General features: G+C 40.9%; 1 protein-coding gene across 1 annotated transcript in view; it reads left to right on the top strand.

The window, feature by feature from the left end:
• LOC147335057 (serine/threonine-protein kinase 26-like) overlaps positions 1 to 23762 on the top strand; it is a 52726-nt gene that overhangs the window by 26575 nt on the left and 2389 nt on the right. The window contains exons 2-11 of the mRNA XM_086275638.1: positions 12951 to 13019; positions 13193 to 13354; positions 13558 to 13614; positions 14048 to 14156; positions 15089 to 15246; positions 20141 to 20326; positions 22666 to 22808; positions 22911 to 23016; positions 23288 to 23344; positions 23563 to 23690. Of these exons, the coding sequence (XP_086131764.1) occupies positions 12951 to 13019; positions 13193 to 13354; positions 13558 to 13614; positions 14048 to 14156; positions 15089 to 15246; positions 20141 to 20326; positions 22666 to 22808; positions 22911 to 23016; positions 23288 to 23344; positions 23563 to 23690 (1175 nt within the window). The remainder of the gene's footprint in view (positions 1 to 12950; positions 13020 to 13192; positions 13355 to 13557; positions 13615 to 14047; positions 14157 to 15088; positions 15247 to 20140; positions 20327 to 22665; positions 22809 to 22910; positions 23017 to 23287; positions 23345 to 23562; positions 23691 to 23762) is intronic.

The following is a 23762-nucleotide window of genomic DNA, read 5'->3' as shown; positions in this document are numbered from 1 at the left end:
CTTACACACTTGCTTTACTTCTCTCGGGATAACTTTGTCGGAGATGAAATGCCAGGTTGCTAGCGAAGCTCCAAATGCTATCCAGACCACCACAGGTCCTGCATGCCACAGCCGCTCTATCACGTGATGCATACTGCTCCGAGTGCTAACGTTCTGAGGCGAGTTACGGCGTGTTGCAAGTTTTGTGAGGTGCTTTCGTGATATTTAATGGATCAGATTACATTTTTTATTTTTCTCCGATATCCGATCCAGTAATTTAGGTCAGTATCGGACCGATACCGATACGTAATATCGGATCGGTCCATCTCTACTTATACTGGCAGCAATTTCTCACCTTTAATCACGTTTTTCAATAACCAAATACATTTTATTCCCTCCACTATAGCAGGGGCGTCACCAGGTTTGTTTGTTTTTTGTTTTTTTTTTATACGGTGTCATGAGGCTCCAACAACTAAGTTGGTGGGGAGGTTGTCGGAAAAGCCATACCACTGCATCCCTTTAGATTCAGACAGGCACCATGGCCTGTATAAAAATATGATTTAGTTATCTCCTGTTTCTATTGCATCCTGTCATGTTATTCCCTTGACTTAATTATCTATTGCTTTTTATTGTTTTAATGTACATTTTAAATGGATTTACCTTTTTTGAGCACACAAACTGTTTTCATAATCCTAGTCACATTCATACAGTGCTTTTCTCTAAAATTCACAGACCGATGGATCCACTTTAAGTATCTTGACAAACTGAGTTGGTCAATCTGCCAGCCTTCAGATTGCTAGATGACCTGCTTTACTACCACAACTGCCCTGTCCTAGTGTGCCTAGATGTTAAATGTGAAGATATAACTGCAGTTTTTGTCATTTCAGCTGTTAGTTGTGCTTTCATGCAAAATGTTTTTTTTACTTAGTCACACAGGCATATTTTCCTTCAGTTGCTCCTGCGTCATGGTGCTTTTACTGCTTTGTGTTTGTTGGTTAGGTTATTAATTTAAATTATTGTACAGAAAGTTATTGTCATGCTCTGCATTGCTGTGTTCTCCTTTCTGCATTCATCCTTTTTTTTTTTTCTTCGCCTCTCTGCACCAAGCTAAAAGTATCATTAAACAGTAACCGCTGTATTTGCTGACAGGGTGTGGCAGCATTGTGGGTACTGAGTGCGCTTCTGTGTTTGCGTTCTTTTTTTAGTCCAGAGAGGAAACTCAAACAGAATCATAGGAATATCATACACTTCTGTGACCAGCACGTTTTTTACATGTTACTCCAAGTCTGAGGACAAAATGTGAGTGTGTTTCATAACAAGTGCATGAGGCCACTTAAAACACAAAAAAGGCCCAGAGTAGGGCTGTTCGATATAACGATATATATCGGATGACAATATAAAAACGTCTATAGTTTCATTTTACGCTATCGTTTGTTTCGTGGTGTGGCAAAATAAACTGTTTACGGCAATATTCTTTCATCGTTTTGATGGTCACTGTAGTGGCTATATTAATTGCTTAAAGTTCTCTCTTTCTCTTATATTTAATATAACCACACTACTGACGGACAAGCGTCTGTTTTTATGCGTTTTCGTTAGCAACAACGACGGTAAAACCATCGCGTATCCGCTTGTTTATTTTCCACATAAACCTTCCACAATAAAGCTGAAGATCCCGTTGAGACTTTTCAGGGGTGGCTATAGCTCAGGTGGCAGAGCAGGTCAGCCACTAATCAGAAGGTCGGTGGTTCGATCCCAGGCTGCATCCTCGCTGCATGCCAAACATCCTTGGGCAAGATACTAACCCCATGTTTGCCTACTGGTGGTGGTCAGAGGGCCCGGTGGCGCCTGTGTCCGGCAGCCTCTCCTCTGTCAGCGCGCCCCAGGGCAGCTGTGGCTACAATGTAGCTTGCTATCGCCAGTGTGTGAATGTGTGTGTGAATGGGTGAATGACTGAATGTAGTGTAAAGTGCTTTGGGGTCCTATGGACTAGAAAAGCGCTATACAAATGCAGGCCATTTACCATTTACCAAGAGCCGACAGGTGCTAAAAAATAAACCTTAGACTCGAACGTTGGAACAGGCTTTTCCCCGCAGCACGCCGTGTAATAAATACTAACAAAGAAAACGGCGGCCGTTACAACTTGTCTAAAAATGTATCGTTTCATGCATCGGTTAAAACACTCGACTCCAGGTACACGACACCCACCTGGAAACACTTCCCGCAAGTCGAGCTGCCCAAGATTCACAGAATTTTCAGAAAATGTAAAATTTTCGGGATTTATATCGTTATCGGGACGATAGATGTCTTATATCGGGATATGAGATTTTGGTCATAGCGCACAGCCCTAGCCCAGAGTATATCACACCGAGATAGGAATCATATTAAGGGCCAGATATGGATACACTTAATGGACGCTTAATTGAACTGAATATGCACATCGCACAAAGCCTTCGCATATATATATATATATATATATATATATATATATATATAGATATATATATAGATATATATATAGATAGATAAAATGGTGGAAGCTCCTGTCAGGCATCATAGCGGCTAAGATGAACAGGCACATGGGTCAACACATGAGCGGGGCACAGGAAGGGATGGGCAAGAATAACAGAGGCGCAAAACACCAGCTACTGGCAGACCAAGCAGTCAGCCGAGACTGCAGGACCAAACTGACCAACCACTGCCTGGATTGATTACAAGAAGGCCTATGACTCAATGCCCCACACCTGGATCCTGGAATGCCTAGAACTACATAAGATCAACAGGACCCTGTGAGCCTTCATCAGGAACTCAATGGGGATGTGGCGGACAACACTGGAGGCCAACCTCAAGCCCATAGCACAAGTCACCATCAAGTGCGGGATCTTCCAAGGAGATGCTCTGTCCCCACTCCTGTTCTGCATAGGCCTTAACCCCCTCAGTGAGATAATTGACAAGACTGGCTACAGATACCGACTACATAATGGAGCAGTTGTCAGCCACCTCCTGTACATGGATGACATCAAGCTGTATGCCAAAAGTGAACGAGACATCGATTCACTGATCCACATTACCAGGCTATACAGCAATGACATCGGAATGTCGTTCGGGCTGGAGAAGTGTAGTCGGATGGCAACAAAGAGAGGGAAGGTAGTGGATCAAACGGAGGGGATCAAACTACCAGAAGGCAACATTGCAGACATAGAGGACAGTTACAAGTACCTGGGGATCCCGCAGGCGAATGGGAAACATGAAGAAGCTGCTAGGAAAGCTGCAACCACCAAGTACCTGCAGAGGGTCAGGCAAGTCCTGAGGATTCAGCTGAACGGTAAGAACAAGATCCGGGCTATCAACACCTACGCCCTGCCCGTGATCATGTACCCTGCTGGGGTAATAGGCTGGCCAAAGGAGGAGATAGAAGCCACTGACATCAAGACAAGAAAGCTCCTTACCATGCATGGAGGGTTTCACCCCAAGTCCAGCACCCTGAGGCTGTACGCTAAGCGGAAGGAAGGGGGCCGGGGACCTGGTAAGTGTCAGCACCACAGTCCAGGATGAGACAACGAACATCCACGAATACATCACGAAGATGGCCCCAACTGACAGCATGCTCAGTGAATACCTCAGGCAGCAGAAACCCAAGAAAGAGGAGGAAGGCGAGGAACCATCATGGAAGGACAGGCCCCTGCACGGTATGTACCACCGGCAGACAGAGAAGGTGGCTGATATCCAGAAATCCTACCAGTGGCTGGACAAAGCTGGACTGAAAGACAGTATGGAAGCACTAATTATGGCAGCACAAGAACAAGCACTAAGCACAAGATCCATAGAGGCTGGGCTCTATCACACCAGGCAAGACCCCAGGTGCAGGCTTTGTAAAGATGCCCCAGAGACAATCCAGCACATAACAGCAGGGTGTAAGATGCTAGCAGGCAAAGCATACATGGAATGCCATAACCAAGTGGCCGGCATAGTATACAGAAACATCTGTGCCGAGTATAACCTGGAAGTCCCGGGGTCAAAATGGGAGATGCCCCCAAGGGTGATGGAGAATGACCAAGCTAAGATCCTGTGGGACTTCAAGATACAGACGGACAAAATGGTGGTGGCTAACCAACCGGACATAGTGGTGGTAGACAAACAGAAGAAGACGGCCGTAGTGATCGATGTAGCGGTTCCGAATGACAGCAATATCAGGAAGAAGGAACACGAGAAGCTCGAGAAATACCAAGGGCTCAGAGAAGAGCTCGAGAAGATGTGGAGGGTGAAGGTGACAGTGGTTCGAGTAGTAATCGGAGCACTAGGTGCAGTGACTCCCAAGCTAGGCGAGTGGCTCCAGCAGATCCCGGGAACAACAGCGGAGATCTCTGTCCAGAAGAGCGCAGTCCTGGGAATAGCTAAGATACTGCGCAGGACCCTCAAGCTCCCAGGCCTCTGGTAGAGGACCCGAGCTTGAAGGATTGACCGCCCACAGTCGCCCGGCATAATTTGCAGATGATGTTGTTTGCCGCCTCTGCAATGCTTTCAACCAAAAAATGCGCAGCTTGATGACACCATCAACACGGCTATCACAGTAGAGCGGTATAGTCAAAATCTCTACCGTTGGCAAAATTCATATAATTTCTACTGTTTCTACCGCCCACCCCTACTGTACGCAATGATTAGTAAACAGTTAGTTAGTGTTGTTTTAAGAGATCTGAAATGTAAATGTGTCCATTTCTAAAGCGTTAACAAGAGGCCTGTCTCTCCCTTATCTTAATTTTATCTCACATTCTGTGCTGGATAGCTTGATCTCCATTTAGTCTGCTGAAGGGCAATTTACAAAGATTCTGGACTTTAATGTGTGATCTATATCAGCGGTCCCGAACCCCCGGGCCTCGGACCGGTATCGGTCCGTGAGTCGTTTGGTACCGGGCCGCGAGAGTTGAGGCTCAGGTGTGAAATGTATAGTTGTCAGGGCTTTTATCGGTTTTCAGCCTTATTTTGTTATCGTTTTTATCATTTACTCGGTTTTCCTTGGTCTTTTCACGTGTGTTATGAATAAATGTTCTTTTTTTCGGTACCGGTACTAGTTTTATTTTGTTGTATTTATCCGCGACACCTTAAAGGCCGGTCCATGAAAATATTGTCGGGCATAAACCGGTCCGTGGCGCAAAAAAGGTTTGGGACCGCTGATCTATATTATACATGATGTAATCTAACTAAATTGAAACATTTTATTGTGAAAGGTTTTTAAAAAACCACATGGACAAGTTACAGACTTGCTTCTCATCTGTAACTCATGCAGTAGACCACATGCTTACCCACAGATTATAATAGAAGTGGGTTGATAAAACCCGTTGCAAAAAAATGGCCGCGAAATAAAGATGAGTCAAGTGAGGTCAGAGGAAAGGTAAAGCATTGCTTGTTTGCAGGAAGTCGGTTATGCTGTCATGCTGTTGACTGACATGGATAAAACCAGAAAGACCAGCAGCAGCAGCAGATTTGGTCCCATAACTGTGGTAAAAATCAAGAAAAACAGGCAGGAAACTGCAGCAATGATTGCCTCAGAGATCTAGATCTATCAGATATGTCTGTTTATGGAGTGCTCAGAGTAAGAACGAGTTACATGACGTAACCCAACCGCGAACTGTGGCAGTGAGGCTTTGATAGCAGGTTTGAGAGAGCGTAGGTGGGAACAGTCCGAGAGTTTAGAGCTGTTCTTTATAGAAACGTAGGAGAATTTGATTGTGAACCAGAAAGAAAGCTGGTAAATAGGACCGGTTTTTTTTTGGTTGCCTAGCTGAGCCTCTAATGGATTGATATTATGTCATATGTCAGCCACCAGTATTCTTCACTCTTCATGGTAGGTAGTTGTTCAGTCGCTCGTCTAGAAGTTTATCTTTGTCCACATCCTTTCAATTCTTTCGCCCATCGTAGCAACAACATTCTGCGGACTTTGGCCATCACTTCGCTGCAAACGGCCTCCTGCATGAACATAGCTTTAGACACAGAGTGCTAGGAAGCTGATAAGCCCGAACATCAGTCATGTTTTCTCACAGTGATGTTGGGGAATTGTTGATGCAGTCATTAAACCTAGTTACAAAATTAACCAGAAAATAAAATATCAGATGGAAATCTCACAATTTGCCAGGCATTAGCCAGTGACGACATCCTGGATTATCCTCTTTTGTGACTTTTAGAAGTTTCTCAATAAAAGAAAAATCTGCAGATTTACTTTGTATTTTATTCTGAGACTGAGCTTATAAAGAAAAGGTGTTTATTGCGGTCATAGCAGAGGGACATTTTTCCATTGGCTTCTTTTTTCAACCAGATGAGTTGCCTCCTGCTGGTCATTAACAAAAATGCAGCTTCCATGTTTGCAAAACTCGAGCCATTTTATGTCCGTGATACTCCGAGAAGACTTAGGCTACGTTCACACTGCAGGCGAAAGCGCATCAAATCCGATTTTTTTTTACCCTATGCGACCCATATCCGATCATGGTATGACAGTGTGAACGGCACAAATCCGATATTTTCAAATCCGATCTGGGTCACTTTCGTATGTGGTACTGAATCCAATACATATCCGATGTTTCAGAAAGCGACTGCTGTGTGAATGGTCATGTCGCATTAAATCCGTCTTTTACGTCACTGACACAAGACAGACGCCAATTATCAGCGCCAGAGAAGTGCCCGAGAAGACATCGCGAACGCTTCCTGGCCATCCGGTGAAACTGCTGGGAAGACAACGTTGGAGAAACGTTAACATTTTATTTGTACTGCATAACCTGCAGATTCTGACAGAAATCTGCAACTATCCTTTGAAGCACCGCTCCCCTAAAACAGCAATAAGGATCATTATTAGGTTATCTACATTATTATGTAAATAACAAAATAACTTAAAGCAAAAATTGGGAAACATGAAGTCCGAAGTCTTTATATGCGTGAATGGGTGGATGACTGGATATGTAAAGCGCTTTGGGGTCCTTAGGGACTAGTAAAGCGCTATATAAATACAGGCCATTTACCATTTATATTAAGGGCCATCAGTCAAACAATATAGTTTGCTCTGGGTCTAAACAGAGCGCGTTGTGTGTGACGTCTTCTTTTGCGCATGCGGGCCGCTTTGAGCGTTCACACTAGAGCGCGTTTGCTGTCGCATTTTATTTGTAGTGTGAACGAGCAGACAAAAAAATCGGATTTGATCAAAAAATCGGAATTGAGCATTAAGACCTGCAGTGTGAACGTAGCCATAGTTGTAGAAACTGCTCAGAGAATAGTGAATTACACACAGTGTAGAGGTAGGCGATATAAACGATATACAATAGAAACAATATAAATTTGGCCAACAATAGAGATTTTGACTATACCGCTCTACCGCAATAGCGCATGTTGACGATGTCATCAAGCTGCACCTGTTTTGGTCGAAAGCATCGCAGCGGCTACAACCATTATCATCTGCAAATTATGCCGGGCGACAGTCATAGCAAAGAGATGAAGCACTTTTGAAATATGGGGAAAGCCAAAAACTGCGCTTCCTCCACTTCCGTAACATTGATTCATTAATGTTGAATTCTCTTGCAGCTGCTCTATTCCCATGTTGTTGCAGTATATTAATAACTAACCTTGTATTGTGGATGAATAATCTCAGTTGTTCTCCTGACTGAAGTTTGCCCCGTGTATAGCATCCTGTTATGCAATTGCATTTGTCCCTAACCACCAGAATCCGTCACATTAACTTTTATCGAGTGGAAAAAAAGTTCATCCTCCAGCTTCACTGTGCTAATGTTATGCTAACATAGCTGTGTCGCTAGCAATCACGTAGCACAACATTATATACCAGGTAGTCCAACTTCAGTAACCCTGCAAACACCACTGCTGTTTAGTTTTCTGTCTTCATTTATGTTGGAAGTGGTAGCAGAGCTGTACATTTTAATTAGTTTAAAAAAATCTCTCAGTCAGAACATGGTATGAAATGTTTAGGTGGAAACTAGCGAGCTAACTTCCTGTAAACTTCTAACTTCGTTAAATTTAATAAATTCAGTTTTCATGGATGCCTGGATGTTAAACTTAATTGTTACACCTGGTAAAGCAGCAACGCTGATCATTTTATATGAAATAATTTAGTCAGTTTTTAACACTCAGTGTTCATTTGACTTTGGGACCTGAAGCGGACGGAGTTTTGGACCCAGATTACTAAGCTCCTCACTACGGCAGCCGTAATGCTCTGACAATCCATCAAGCAGTGCGGCTTACCAAAGTTGTACTAAAACATTTTTTAACAGATTTCTGCACGCCAAAATCTGTTCAAGGTCAGTAAGCACAACCAGAATTCATACATAAGGCACACTCTCAATTTTTGAGAAAATTAAAGGATTTTAAGTGTGCCTTATAGTGTGTAAAATACGTTACACAGAAGAAAAGAATATATCGCGATATATATCGTTACTGCACGTGCTTCAAATTATACCGCGATATGGATTTTAGGCCATATCGCCCAGCCCTAACGCAGTGTGTGACACAGAATTAAATGTGTGTGACACAGAATTAAATGTGTGTGACACAGAATTAAATGTGTGTGACACAGAATTAAATGTGTGTTTCTGATTACTTTGCACAGCAAAATGAAGATGGTGTGCTTTACATTTTATTGGTTTAGGTGATTAAAAGTGTCAAACTTTTAAGTGTGGCTTGAGTGTAAATGTATTTCCCAAGAACGTTGCAGTCTTAAAATATAACTGGAAGTTGCATCAGTCTGAACTGCTGAGCTCATTCTACATGTGAAGCATCACAATGATAAACACGGATGTTTTCTTCCTGTCGATCAAAACTTTCTTTGTTTTTCAAGATTTCTGTGAAATTGTCTGTGCCTACTTGTCAGTTTTCAGCTTTGAGCACTGACTCCTTTTTGGGCTTCTTTTTTTTTTTCTGTCACGGCCACGACGGCTTTGCTTGGAAACTCGTGCAGGGTTTTGAGTCTGTGCGAATGCAGAAACGGGAGAAATGAACTGAAATGACGTGTATTTCAGTGTAAGTGCTGCGCTTTGAGCCGCAGCAGCTTTTAGGAAATGAGTGTAACTCAGATAAGTACTGTGCGCGCGCGTGTGTGTGTGTGCTTGTGTGGTCACGCAGCTGTGTGTGTTCAGTTCCTGTTATCTTCAACTGTCATGCTTGTTTCCTTCTGCACCTCATTGCTGTTTGTGTGTGTCTGTGTGTGTCTGTGTGAGTCTGTGGTAACAACATTGCATTCATGTTGCAAAGTTTTGCGTGTGAGGAAATAAGGCAGGTCGCTGGGAATGTGATCAAGTTTTTTTGCGGGTTTTTTTTTTTTTTTGTTGCTCTAATAATTCATCTTTTATTTGGTTTCACTAATGGATCCATATTGATACAGTCTTATATCTTATAGCTGTTTTTGTTTTGTTCTGTTTTGCTGTTTTCACTGCCTTTTAAAGGTTTTTAAACCAACATTTTAATTTTTACGTGTTCATTTTTGTTGTTAAGTATATTTAATTTACATGACAAGTCAATGTGCTATATAAATAAAGTTGTCACTGTCATTATATCAAATGATAAATACTGTTTTAAAAAATTCTCTCTGTGTCCTCAAAACGTTTTAGTTTGCTTTGAGGGATGTAAAAATCCAAATGTTTCCATCCGTCCATCCTCTTCCGCTTACCCTTGTCAGGGTCATACGGGGGGGGCAGAGAACACCCTGGAAAAGTTGCCAGTCTATCGCAGGGTTAACACATAGAGACAGACAACTATCCACACTCACATTCACAGCTTTGGCCAATTTAGAATTACTAATTAACCTAACTGCACTAACTGCATGTCTTGGACTGTGGGAGGAAGCTGGTGTACCTGGAGAGAACCCATGCATGTTTTAAAATATAACGTACAAAACATTTGGGCGGTGGAAGACAGTATAGTGTTTGATATTTTTTACATTGTTATATTGTATCGATACAAGGATACTAATGTTGGGGGTCCAGACTGCATTAACTCAACTGAAAAACCACCCAACACTAAACACACTGGGTTTGCTCTGAATTAGAAAGTAGCTTTATCAAGCTAACGGCTCAGTCACACGAGTAAAAATACTACAACCAGCTCCGTACGTCTTTAAACTCCTGTGGCACTACGTATGGCAGGTTTTAGTGACAGTGTTGCATTCTTCTGTCTCATTATGCAGCAAATAAAACTGAAGTGAGATCATTCTTATTGAATAAATCAGATGTTAAAAGATTTTAACTTTGAGGATGTAATTTGCATTTTAAAAATGATTATAAATTGCAATATATGCTGTTTCAATACTCAAATTAATGCAAAATGTTAAAAGTCACTACACCAAAAGGTTGATTCTGTTCATCTGGATGTAGCGTTTTCAGTGGGAGAAATGCCCATTGTTCATTCAGTGGTGCTAGTTCCAGTCATTGTGCAATGACTTTATAAGATTGGGGAAACCTGCAGTCAGCTGAGACTGAAGAAGTCACTTGGATGAGTGACGAAACGCTACGTCCAGATGAACACAGTCAATCTTTGGGATTTACTTACCTGGAAGATTGAGCATGCATCAAGATGTTAAAAGTCACTATAATATCTTATTATTCTGTCTTTCTGCCTAATTTCAGTGATTTTATATTTAAAACAAATCCTGCAAAAACAAGGGCAGCAATTACTCATTAGTAACTCCTCTGCGAATCTTTATAGCTGAAATATTTTGTGCATGATAAGCAGCTGTTTGTTCAGTGAATTCAGCTGAGGGTAGTTCAGCCTCGCTGACCTCATCGTACCTGGTGCCAGTAAGGGTGACTCTCCAGCTTGCAGCGAATCTGCAGAGCAGGCACCTGTATTTACACAGCAAGGTCAGCACACCCACAATATCTTTCTGGGCTTCTCTTAGACTAACATCTGCAATCAGGCTTAGCGACTAAAGGCGGCTATCAGCTGGATAAGTCGGTCACTACATCAGAAACGTAGACTGGTCTATTAGCAGCTGATTTTTAACTATAATTAATTCTGTGATTTAATGGAAGTAGAGCAGCTGTGAAAGAATTCAACATTAATGAATCAATGGGACGCAAGTGGAGGAAGCAAGAAGAAAGTTGAGTAAAGTTTGACTTATCTGACTGTTTTGTTTCCCTTAATGTGCCTTATAACCTGGTGTGCCTTATGGATGAAAACAGACCCATTCATCGACAGTGCGTCTTATAATTCCATGCTCCTTATGGTCCAAAAAAATACGTATTTGACTTATTTATTTGGCACACTGCAGTTTCATGTTGCAAAGCACCTCTTTTTATATTGTGTGGATATCATACATGGTTATGCTCGGGATATATCGGCCCATTTCCAATGGAAATGCCTTTTGGTTAAACTGTCAGCAAGGAATTTGCACTGTAAAGTTTTTATATCGCTTTAATGCAATTATAAAGAAACAGCTGCTTGTTTAAGTGGAAATAAATTGATGCTGGTTTTTTTGCACTAATAAAGTTGTGGAGTTGTAAAGTATTTTGTCTTGTGTCAATTATATTGTCAGTTATATCGTTATCGCAAATTATCAAATATATATGATGATAAATATTTTGCAATATTGCCCTGCCCTACTCCCAGTTTGTCTTCGTACCCAGTAGGCACCAGCTGTGATGCTCTGATGGTTGCTTTTTGATGTGCTGAAGGTTCTGGTGTGTGTTATGCACCTTTGACAAGGAATAATTAACACACACCTGAACTTTTAAACATCCCTGCATCTAAAGCATCATCAGGTATGCAATGAAGGAGGCCGGTGGATGTTTTTATTGAAAGGCCTGTAATGTTTTATGCTACAGCTAGGGTGTGGATGCTACCTTGACCAGGTCTTTCTTAGAAGTTAGATTTATAGAGCAAACAAGGGAGGATCTAACAGGTGATAATCCATTACATTAACTGGCTGTTTATTGACATGCTTAACAGAGTTTTAGGCCTGTTCTTTCCAGCTGCGATGGCAAATGAAGAACAATAGTCTGTAAGGTCACCTGGTACAAATAGGTTCCCTGTTTTACAATCATATTACCATATTTAGGTTCTTGGTTTTTGTTTTTTTGTTTTAACTAGCTTGCAGCCAACAGGAAAAAAAAGGATCCTCGTATGAAGCTATACTTCTTAATGATGCTCATCAGAGACAGACAAAAACTTTAGACACTCTTGAAACCCTCCTGGCAACTGAGCGCTGAGATCCACAGGCCTTTCTTGGAATAGACGCATACCTGTTGAGCTCACACGTGACCTGCTCTGGAGGAGGTTTCATCTGCAGCTCAAGTTACCGTGGTGATGCACCTTGGGAAGAAGCACAGTGTAAAGCACAGGTTGAATGTGAAGTTAAGAGGATAAGTCCCTAAACTAAGGAAGGAGCGATAGAACTGCCTGAACTTTCAAAATAAGAGTTAATTATTTACTAGTAATTCCTGATCAGTTTACACATGATTGTTACACCTGGTGGCGCGCCTGAATAGGCTCAGTGTGTCGATGCATTAACACTCATGAGCCAACAGTTTTACTGGAAGTTATATAATATTCAAATGTGTAATAAACACGCAGGATGTGCAGATGTTTTTGGATCAATTTGACGTCAAATGTCACAGCGCTGCTGAGCTTCAGTAACAGAAATCTGGTTTTCTGTTGCTGTTGTTGGAATTGTAAAAATACATTCAATTTCAAGCTACAGCTTATTTAATAATAAGAGAGACGTTTGTCTTAACCAGACTGGCCATTCCACGTCATGATGTCTGTCCGATATTCCAAGCATGCAAATGACTTGGATATCTGCTTCTGGATATTATAAATGATAGAAATGTGTTTTTAATCTATTTGCAAATGAGCAGCATGAGTCTGTTTGTGTTTCAGCCCGTGTGGTGCATTTATCTTAATTTGTTTGAGACCTGTAGTTTTGCTAATAGTTTATTATTTTTATTATTATTATTATGGAGCTGTTAACTCTTTGTTCGTCGTCTCCTCAGAGTACTCAGCTCGATCCAGAGGAGCTGTTCACTAAATTGGATCGCATTGGAAAAGGATCTTTTGGAGAGGTGGGTGTAATTTATTATTTTTTGTCATCTTCTCTCCTACATTCACTTCCTTTATCCCCCTCATTTTTATTCTTTCTCACCTCTCTCTTTCTCTTCTTCCTCTCCTGGTGATCCTCTTTTGTTTTCTTACATCCATGTTTTTTCACTTCTCTGCCTCCCGTTCCCTCCTGCAGGTCTTCAAAGGAATCGATAATCGCACTCAGAGCGTCGTCGCCATCAAAACGATCGATCTGGAGGAGGCAGAGGATGAAATCGAGGACATCCAGCAGGAGATCACGGTGCTCAGTCAGTGCGACAGTCCGTACATCACCAAGTACTACGGCTCCTACCTGAAGGTAAGGCGGATATTTTCATTCAGCCCGGAAGCCGATCTAAGTCAGGTTTAAAAGGAATTCCACAGGAGTGGGGAGTGTTATTTTCCCACGGAAAATTTTTCACCTACTGCGAACTAAGGATTTTTTTTTATTCCCAGTATATTGTAGTTGAGTCATTTTTATAGGCACATTGTTGGAAGTTTATTTGTAATTCTGTCTTTCAGGGAAGTAAATTGTGGATCATCATGGAGTATCTTGGAGGGGGCTCAGCACTCGACTTGGTGAGTCTTTATGTCCATTTGTAGAGGATTTATTGTCCATGAAACCTAGTAAGTGAAATAATATCAAGTAATGACTAGAGCCAATGTTTGTGAGGTCTCGCTAATAGATGTAGAAAGCGTTTAATCTCCTATCCTTTAGTTTCATCCTCCCTGTTTTGGAGAATTCTCACTTATGAGTATAAACATCTCTTTGCACATAAATACAGAGAAATTAAACTTTAATTCTTTTAAATCAAAATAAAAAACAAAGTTTTTAAAACTCTGTTTAAAATGAGAAAATCTGATTCATTAACATTTGATTGTCTAATTTTCTGTGTTGGGACTTGTCTTGATTGAAACTGGAATAGGGTGTGTTTGTGAGCCTCCGGCATATCACAGTGTATTTTATACCCGTGTCATCACTCTGCGTGTGTGTGTGTGTGTGTGTGTGCAGCTGCGGGCAGGTCCGTTTGATGAGTTTCAGATTGCCACCATGCTGAAGGAGATCCTGAAAGGGCTCGACTACCTGCACTCTGAGAAGAAGATCCACAGAGACATCAAAGGTGCGGCAGGTGCTGGTTAGACTGTAGCGCCCGGACCTCTAACACCGATTCAAATATTATATCATTTAAATGAAAGTAAGATTCAGAATCTGAGAATCGGTGCAGGTGTTGGTGCCTTAGGGGAAACGAAACTTCCCACAATTGACGACCTCTTTCATTGGAAGCCCGTCCATTTAATTTATGTCGCAGGATCCATGCAGAAAGCTTTCTTGATCGCTGATCACTACTTGATTTTCTCACATTTGACAAAAGATTTTCATATTCTGCGAGGCTGTGACACTCGAGCGTTACTGAGCTGGGTATTGAAGTAAACACTGTCATAGAAACAATGAAGAACTTCAACATGTTCTCATTACCAACTGTGAAACAGCTCTCAGGATGTTGAGCCACCCACACAGGCCTGAGAGCAGGTTTAACATGAGGTCTCAGTAGTTTGATTCACCCTGATGTGTTTAAATCATATTTCAGCCTACTTATGGAACAAAATGACTGGGCGTGCATCAGAAGTTAGTGAGGGTGATCTCTGCCTGTGCAGATATTCTTGGAAAAGCGCAGAAAACGATTCTAATGTTTGTCAAACTACGTCTTTATTGATATATCCTGATGTGTCAAAAGTCATCTTTAAGAGTACAGGGGAAGTCGTCAGAAGGAGGAAATGGAAAAAAAAATTTTCAAACCCGTGAAATTGATACTTACTTGATACTTATTCTTTAATATGTGCTAACTTTGTACTCAACATCTTAGCTGTAGGGGTTCAGAGATGAAGGACAGCCGCTTTAGTGGAAATCTGGAATTCTTTTGCGATTTTTATACTTAATTTGACAGCATTAGAATCAGAATTACATTTATTGCACAAAATAACTACCATTAGTTGATGATGTTACTCAGTCCGATGATGTTGCAGAAAGGTTAAATTATTTGCTTCTCTGCAGCTGCCAACGTCCTGCTGTCGGAGCAGGGTCAGGTGAAGCTGGCGGACTTCGGAGTGGCAGGTCAGCTGACAGACACGCAGATCAAGAGGGAAACCTTTGTGGGAACGCCGTTCTGGATGGCTCCTGAGGTCATCCAGCAGTCCGCCTACGACTCCAAGGTAAGACACCTGTTTATACCGTTGCAGATTTCATAAAGGCCATTCATAATCTTTAGCTTATAACTAGAAGGTAGTTGTGGGAATTTCAGAATGCAGAACCACCTCATATTCATTCAAAATGAGCAAACTCTGGCTGTACAAATAAGAGACATTTAGAGGAAGTGTCTTATACAACAGTTCTGCTTGTTTACATCACCCGGACAGCGTGAACTTTTGAAAATGTCCATCAAAACCTGAAGCTTGTACTTCCACTTCCATCTAACAATGAAACTCTAACTTAAAGTCAACAACAGCCATGTAACAATGAGCTTGACGACTCTGCTGAGCATGTGCTTGAAAACAAAAGAAAACTGCCAAATTTGATCAGAATTAAATGTCATTAACATAGTTGCAGTTGTACAAACTGCGTCTGCACTGGACCTGGAGGCATAACACGAAAGAGTTAAATGTAAAACAAACAAAATACTTTCTATTGTGCTGCCCTTCTTCACATCCACTCAGCTCCTCTTGGAAACTGTAATTATCCAATTATGTCTGAGGTGCCATAAGTATGCAAGGCACGACAGACATACCTTTCTATATATGTCTTATTTGCACAAAAGGACAGTAGGCAAAGCATATTTTCACATTTATTTTTAGACTTTATTTTGTTGTTGTTGCTTTTTGCATATAGTTTTTGGGTGTGTTTTTCCAAAAAATATACGCTAAAATTAAGAAAACTAATCAAATTAAGAGCTTGCACATACTGGTGTATTAGCTATACTGTTAAGTTAGGCATTATCCTAATATTGGGTGGTTGTCTAATAAATTTGTTAAACTTGAGAGAAAATTATTTTCTCATAAGTTTAATGACTTTGGGCAAGGTTCACAACAAAATAAAGTATAAAACTATTCTTATGTTAAGCTAATAGCTTCTCATAGTCAAAAATACAAATGCTAAGGAATGGAGAAACCTGTGCTTGTTAGCATGTTAGCATGCATTTCTAGCTAAAGGCCTGATTGTGATGCTGCATTGGTAGTCGGTAGTCACATAACAGCCTTTAACAGAAAACTTCTAATCAGTGTTTGAGACTTATTTTGAAAGAACCATCTTTTAGATTAGTGCAAATTTTCCTAGTTAATTCAAACAGCACCTATCCTTATACCAAGACAGGCATTTTCTCACCCTTTAAAAGTCCACCAGGTCTTAAAAAATAAAAACAATAGACTATCCCGCTTTGTGATTTTCCTCCTACTCTGTTTGCGTGTTGCTGTAGCAACCCAACACATGTGGATTTGTTGTTGTGGCCCACTTTGCATTATTTCCACAGTCCTCTAGGGTTTATTTGCATCCAATAGAGACGCTGCTGCCATCGTGGTGATTTTAGCTTTTATTTGATGAGGATGATGATGATGATCGTCCACTTGGTCCCCAGTTTAGAAGGGATTCCCTCACCGTGTCCTTTGTTTGTGTATCAAAACAATGACTTCAGCAGTGAATGGAGTTAGAAATGCACCTTGCACCTGCTGGCATCAAACACGCAGGTTTTGATGCAAGTCACAGAGCAAACAAAACTGATGAAATTTGTATAAAGAGGCGGAGCTGCTTTCTGTCTGCTTGTTTTATAAGTGTGTTCTTTGGAAATAAGGCAGATCCATTAGGGTGTTTTCACTTGACCTCTTGATGTGGTTTGATTCATGTGTCTTTGTGCGTATATGTAACACTGCCTTCATGTGCCTTTGTGATTTATATTGTGTATTTTGGCCTTAGAGGGATCAGGTAACAAAAAAGGTCTATAAATGATCTAGAAATGTGACCAAAAACTCATTTAAGCTGGACTCGTTCATTATCTCTCTGGCACAGTTTAATTGCTCAAATATCTGCAGGAGACCATCATTTAAAGCAGGGGTCCCCAATCTCAGTCCACGAGGGCCGGTGTCCCTGCAGGTTTTAGATCACCCTGGATCAACACACCTGAATCACATGATTAGTTCATTACCAGGCCTCTGGAGAACTTCAAGACTTGTTGGGAAGGTAATTTATCCATTTACATCAGCTGTGATGGATCAAGGACACATCTGAAACCTGCAGGACACCGGCCCTTGTGGACTGAGATAAGGGACCCCTGATTTAAAGGTTTTTTTTTTAAGTTTTAAAGGAATAATCATGTAGTTTGTGAAAAACAAAAACAGGTTCAAGTATGAATGAATGTTTGAGTCTGTACTGTTTTGTTTTTTTGTTTTTAAAATCCTCTTTAAAGGGAAGGAAGACAAAGTGCAACTTGTTGAAATACCGAAGGCGGTTTGGAGACTTTGCCAACGGTTACGTAAATGTAACCTGAGAAGTTAGAACAAGCCTGCAAACAGAAGACAGCCATTGTACTTTGGTGTGTGTGTGTGTGTGTGTGTGTGTGTGTGTGTGTGTGTGTGTGTGTGTGTGTGTGTGTGTGTGTGTGTGTGTGTGTTGCCTAATCTCATATCAGTCTCGGTCACAGACTGTCAGTTGTCCTATTAATACATCAACCATGTGACTTTGACCAGAGGTATTTGAATCTCCACACCATTTACAGAAGCACTTCCTCTGTCAACCAGCAGTATTTTCAACTTTCTCAAAATAATCTTGTTAGTTGATGTTACAGCCACTCATAACCCATAATTCAGTTATATTTCTAAGAAGTCTTGCCCTGTTTTTCAGTGACTGGCCTGAACAGCCATTAGCGTGAGAGCAGTGTAAAGCCTGCCAGAGGCTGATTCAGGACAGTGACATGACTGAGAAATGTAAATGTTTTTACAAGTTGAATATGTTTCTTTAACTCTGCCCTACTGTTTGCCACTAACACCACAGTTTCCTGTGGGGTTTAGTCCATACAAGTTAAAAAAAAAAAAAAAAAGCAGACAGGAAGTGGGGGGAACCTCAGCTAGATCGAACTGTAGATAAGTGTAAGGGTTCATCTGATGCACAGATCAGCTGCTCTGCATCACTGGTTGTATTAGAGGTGGAAGAGGCTTGGATCGCCTTTTTTTTTTTTTTTCTTTTTATCTATTTTTTAAATAATAGTGGTCTGCCTCCAGCTAGGGTAATAGTTCAAAAAGGTGGTGCCTCCTACACTTTATGTTGTGTTGAGCTACAGTTGAGAGTTGTGCATACACTCACCTGGATAGTTTTTGTTTATTCTTCTACGTAAAAAAAAAAACCTTTCCAGGCACAGAACAAATTTTTGTTAAATCCTTCTACATATCACAGAATTTATGAAATCACATTAGAGAAAAGAAAACACTGCAAAAGCTAAAAAATAAATAAATACATAAATGATGAAACAAAGCAGACGTGTTATTGGGGAAACAATAATGCAATGTTCGACCTGATGAAGTGACAAGCTAGCAGTAAATGGCTAACATGAATATACAGTGTTATATGAATCACTGATTAAAACACACGTTACCTCGTCTTGTTTTCCTCTCACAACAATGATGAAATCTGTGCTTCTTTTAAGCGTGCCTCAGTGCAGTCCTTTACATGTTTTGGTTTTTGTTTCTTCTGCCAGTGGTCCGTCACGATATTGTGTCCCCAGGAACCTTTCTGTTTTTGCCCTGTCTTTCTTCCCTCACGCCAAATCTGTCACGGCACATTGCTGTTCCTGGTTTGCGCCAATATGAATAAAATTTTATTCTACTTTCTCTGTATTTTTAGTGCTTTTGCAGCATTTTTCTATTTGCTGGAGTTTTATTCGTTTTTTTTTTGAGTGCAACTTACGGGACCCAGACTCAGGCACAAATTTGGTCTTTTTCCTCTTTACATGGAAGAAATCTAATAAAACCTTATCATGAATAATCTCTAGATGAGTAGTTTTCTCATTTTTGTAGGTATTTATTGAGAATTAACTTGTTTTATACCATTTGGTGTCCATCGGGGTGGGTGTGTGTGTGTGTGTGTGTGTATTCCTACCACATGCTGCCATATGGTCAGTGTGACTGTAATGGAGCTGGCAGAGTTAACAGTCAAATAGTGACTGAGCATCCTGTAGTAATGTGACCCTGAACAGCACTGCTACAGCTGAAGTCTGTGTGACTGTGTGTGCATATATAAGACAATGTCTGCTTCTTGTCTGGTCTGCCACATGATTGTTAGAGCAAGTTGAGAAGATGGGATATTCAATCGTTCATGCATGAGTAACGGCTGTGTGTGTGTGTGTGTGTGTGTGTGTGTGTGTGTGTGTGTGTGTGTGTGTGTGTGTGGACAGGTATTAACATCTTCATGGGGACCAAAAATTGGTAGTTTACTATACTTGTGGGGACAAACAGCCCTTGTGGGGACCAAAATCAGGGTCCCCACAAGTTTGAAGGCATTTTTGAGACTCAAAATGTGGTTTTAGTGTCAGGTTGAAAATTAAGTTGTGGTTAGGTTTAGGGTAAGGGTCAGGGTTAAGCATTCATTTTTGATGGTTAGGGTAAGCAGCTAGGGAAAGCATTATGTCAATGAGATGTCCCCACAAGGATATAAATACAGGTTTGTGTGTGTGTGAGTGTGTTCCTCCTTACCAGCTTGACATATGTTTAGTGGGTGTCACAGCCACCGTGCAAACAGAAAGTCAGCCTGACTCAGCATGTTGGCGTGTTTCTGCCTTTATGTATTAATAGCTGCACAGCCTGTATTCCTGTATCAAAGTTGTGCTAAAATAATCTTTACCCAATCACATGAATGTTTAAAGTCATTTATAAGGTTAAAAAAAAAATCAGATTCCTTCATGTGTCTCTGTCAGTTTGTTGTTAAGAATACAAAATCCCCTGTGTTGTCTGGGTATGAGTATGTCTGCTTTACATAGCCATAATCCACCTATAAACATGCAAAAAGTCTGTTTAAAGCTTTGATCACTGTCAATAACATGTAAATGTGTTTATTGTTTGCCCCTCCCAGGCGGATATTTGGTCGCTGGGCATCACGGCCATCGAGCTCGCCAAGGGGGAACCGCCGAACTCCGACATGCATCCAATGCGAGTGCTCTTCCACATCCCCAAATCCCCTCCTCCAACACTGACTGGTGATTTCTCCAAAAGCTTCAAAGAGTTCACAGAAGCTTGCCTCAACAAGGACCCTTCTTTTGTAAGACTCACAGCTGACACACACATTTAATGCAATAAACCTTTGGGGGTTTTGTAATTTAAAAGTATTTAGCTGCCATATCCTTTGAGTTCTATTCACATTAAAAATCTATGTTATTTTAACACTGGTGGAAAGTGCTTAAAATTTTCTCTCTGCATTTCTGTGACATTTCTGGTTTTACTTTAGCACTTTATCCCTTTAATTCCTACTTGGAGTAATCCATATTTCTCTTTTCTGAACTAAGTAATTTCTGTCACATTTCGCTCCTGCTTGTCGAACAAAATAACTTTGTGTGCATCACAAGTTAGTGAGGGTGGTCTCTGGACTTTGGAAAAACCCAGAAACGATCCCAATGGTTGTCAAACCGTGTCTTTATTGATATATACTGAGGCATCAAATGCCATTGAGTGTACAGGAGAGGTCATTAGATCTTGTTTTTATGGGGAAAGAGCTAGAGCAGTTGCATTTATGTGACCAACAGTCTTGGTAACTTTCTGAGGTCGTTTTTTTTTTTTTTTTGGGGGGGGGGGGGGGGTTTCAATTACCCAAAATAAGCTGCCTTGTATGTTTTGTTGTAAACCCAGAGTTCATGTAGCCTTCTGTACATTTACCTCTAAATGTACTGAGTTTAACTCACTGCTTAGCGTTTTGATATTTGCAGCATTTCTTTCACCACATCACGAGAAACTAGCTTTGATTTCCCTTAATTTAGCCCACTCGGTCTGTATGTAGCTGGCTGATGGAGCTCCTTACTAGCTGACAGTGTAAAAGATGCGATGTTATTATAGCTAGCTAAAACTAAAACTCATTGTGGAACATACAGTTTAGTTGACTCAAATAAAATAAAAAAAATTAACTTTTGAAAAAAATGAAAACTAAGTGAAACAATTTTTTGAACTTCCTAGAGAACTAAGCTAAAATAAAAATGCAAAGGAAAACATCCTTAGTTTTACTATCTGTTAGTTTGTGAGTCACCGAAAGACTCTGGATGTCTATGAGACAATGACACATTATGAGTCACCTGCTTTCAAAAAGTCCACTGTTTTGTTTTTTTTATTGCAATACCTCGACTAATTTTTCCCCTAATCTTGCCTCTGGCACGTGCGTTTGTCACTGTTCAGCTAGAAAGAAGTCTGAGAAACTGAATAACATTATGAGCAGCATCCAGAAACACTGTAACAGAAGCAGATTGGTTATTTGAAAAATTAACTTAATAACCAGTAGGTTGAACTACAAAACTAATTTGCTACTTGGTATTTGTTACACTGGTGACCACATACAGCTAAGAAAATTGTTAGATTGTAACAAGTTCCAGATGGCAGTCGCTTCCAGGTGTCAAACCTGGGCTACGTTTGGCGTTTACAGCTCATTTATGGACCTAGAAGTTGTGTTAGCTCAACGTGGTCCAGGTATCGCCACACACCTGACATCTGGCCGATATAAGGTGAACCTGGGGCTGAGTTAATGTAGCCTGAGTCAACACCATCTGCTTCCCAGCTGGGCCCACCGGGGTGTGGGAAGCACTTGGATAAGTGGCGCTGGTGTCAATACTTAGGCACTATTTACAGTGTTTTGTATACTTACTAGCAAAGCTTACGAGTTCAATTTCCTGGCAGTGACGAGGCTGTCGGCATACACGTCTTAGACTGTGTTTACATTAGCTAGTAATATGAATAACTAAGGAAGTTAGTTTACATTTGTACTAATGTTATATCAGTCATAAATGTTAGCATTTCCTGCTGTACGGAGAGACGCGCTACCACATATGTGGCTTTATTGACCCCAGATTATTCATAAGCTGTGTCAGTGTTGGGAAATGGTAGCATGGACTGGGACTTCTATTGTGCGTTTTTACTCTGATTGAGCACACAGAGTGCTTTCTGCTAAAAGTCCCATTCATGCAGCCCGTAATATCTAACAATCACCCACACACAAACTCTATTGGTCATCAAGGGCAACTTAGGCTTCTGATTGGTGGCTTTACCTGCTGGGCCGCCATCCTTGTAAACTCCCCCTTTAGTATTTTGTGAGCTTGGCGCAGATGGCTTCATTTCCTACAGTTAGGGTGGTTTGAATATTTCAGGACAGCTTCCCTGTTCTCTGTGTGTGTGATTTACGTTGGATCCTGCTGCCCCCTGCTGGTCACTTCTGTTTTCAGCCTATCTTTCTGATATTCTTTTTCTCCATCTCCTCCAGGAAAGCTGAAGCTTTTTTAACTTTTCATCTTAAATCTATAGACTAATAACATCATGACCTGTTTTTTTTGTTTTTTGTTTTTTATCTCTTTTCAAAAAAAAAAAAAATTAAAAAAAATTACAATCAGTTTTCTTGTCCTGCAGCGTCCCACAGCCAAGGAGCTGCTCAAACACAAGTTCATCGTCAAACACTGCAAGAAGACGTCCTATCTCAGCGAGCTGATTGACAGGTACAGGAGGTGGAAGGAGGAGGACCACAGTGACAACAGTTCAGACGACTCTGACAGGTATTGTCTCTTGATTTAGCTGGAACTTCGTCTTCAGGTGTGTGTGAGCAGAGAGGTCCGACATCTATCTGTGCATTTAAATGTGTTCATTTTTTCTTTAAGTGAATCTAGTAATAAGGAAAACAACGAGTCTCCAGAGTGGTCCTTCACCACTGTCCGTAAGAAGAAGCAGGACAAGTCAGATAGCAGGACCATCCTCAATGGAAATGTTAGTACCACCTGTGTGTGTTACTTTGTTTTTTAACTTGTAGTTGTTTTTACTTGTATTTTAAAGTCAAATCAGAAGTATGGTCCATAATGGTCTCGCTAGTAATGCCTCAGTCTCAATCATCTAGCCGGACCAGCCACTTTATTAGTTACACCTTGCTAGTACTGGGTTGGATTTTTTTTTTTTAATGCAATATGAGGAAGTCGGAGGTCAGTATAACTTGGATTCTCACAGTCTTTTGTTTTCTTGTCCTCTTCATCCTTGGGTTCAGGATCAGATGAGTAAATCTGCCAGTCTCACCACAGTCATCTCCCCCGTCTTCACAGAGGTTGGTATACACAAGTCTCCTAAACATCAATACACTCATCCTTTTGTTTCAGACACTGTTTTTGGGATCAGGGAATATGTAGTTATCCTGCCATTGATTTTGGGCTTTTGTGCTGATTTTTGTTGGAGGGTTTTGTGGTAACCTGAGAGAAGTGAGCTAAAATAAAATAAAATAAAAGATTTTCAAAAATGATTCTTATTGTTCAACTTCTTCTGTAGTTGAAGCAACAGCACAAGGAGCACTCTGAGCAGCGGTTGGCCATCGAGGAGCTGGAACGTAACATTCGAATAGCTGAAGATATCTGTCCAGGCATCACGGACAAGATGGTCACGCATATCATTGCCAGGTACCAGAAGTGTAACCTTTTCTAAATACAGCGTTGCGTTCCTGTTTCTTTCAATTATTTATGACAACCTTC

This window comes from Aulonocara sp. 'chitande type north' Nkhata Bay, linkage group LG3 (genome assembly GCF_057382095.1).
Source record: "Aulonocara sp. 'chitande type north' Nkhata Bay isolate Kocher_YH1m ecotype deep benthic linkage group LG3, A_spYH_male_GT1.1, whole genome shotgun sequence".
NCBI classification, from domain to species: Eukaryota; Metazoa; Chordata; class Actinopteri; order Cichliformes; family Cichlidae; genus Aulonocara; species Aulonocara sp. 'chitande type north' Nkhata Bay.
This window is presented reverse-complemented; position numbering and strand designations above follow the sequence as displayed.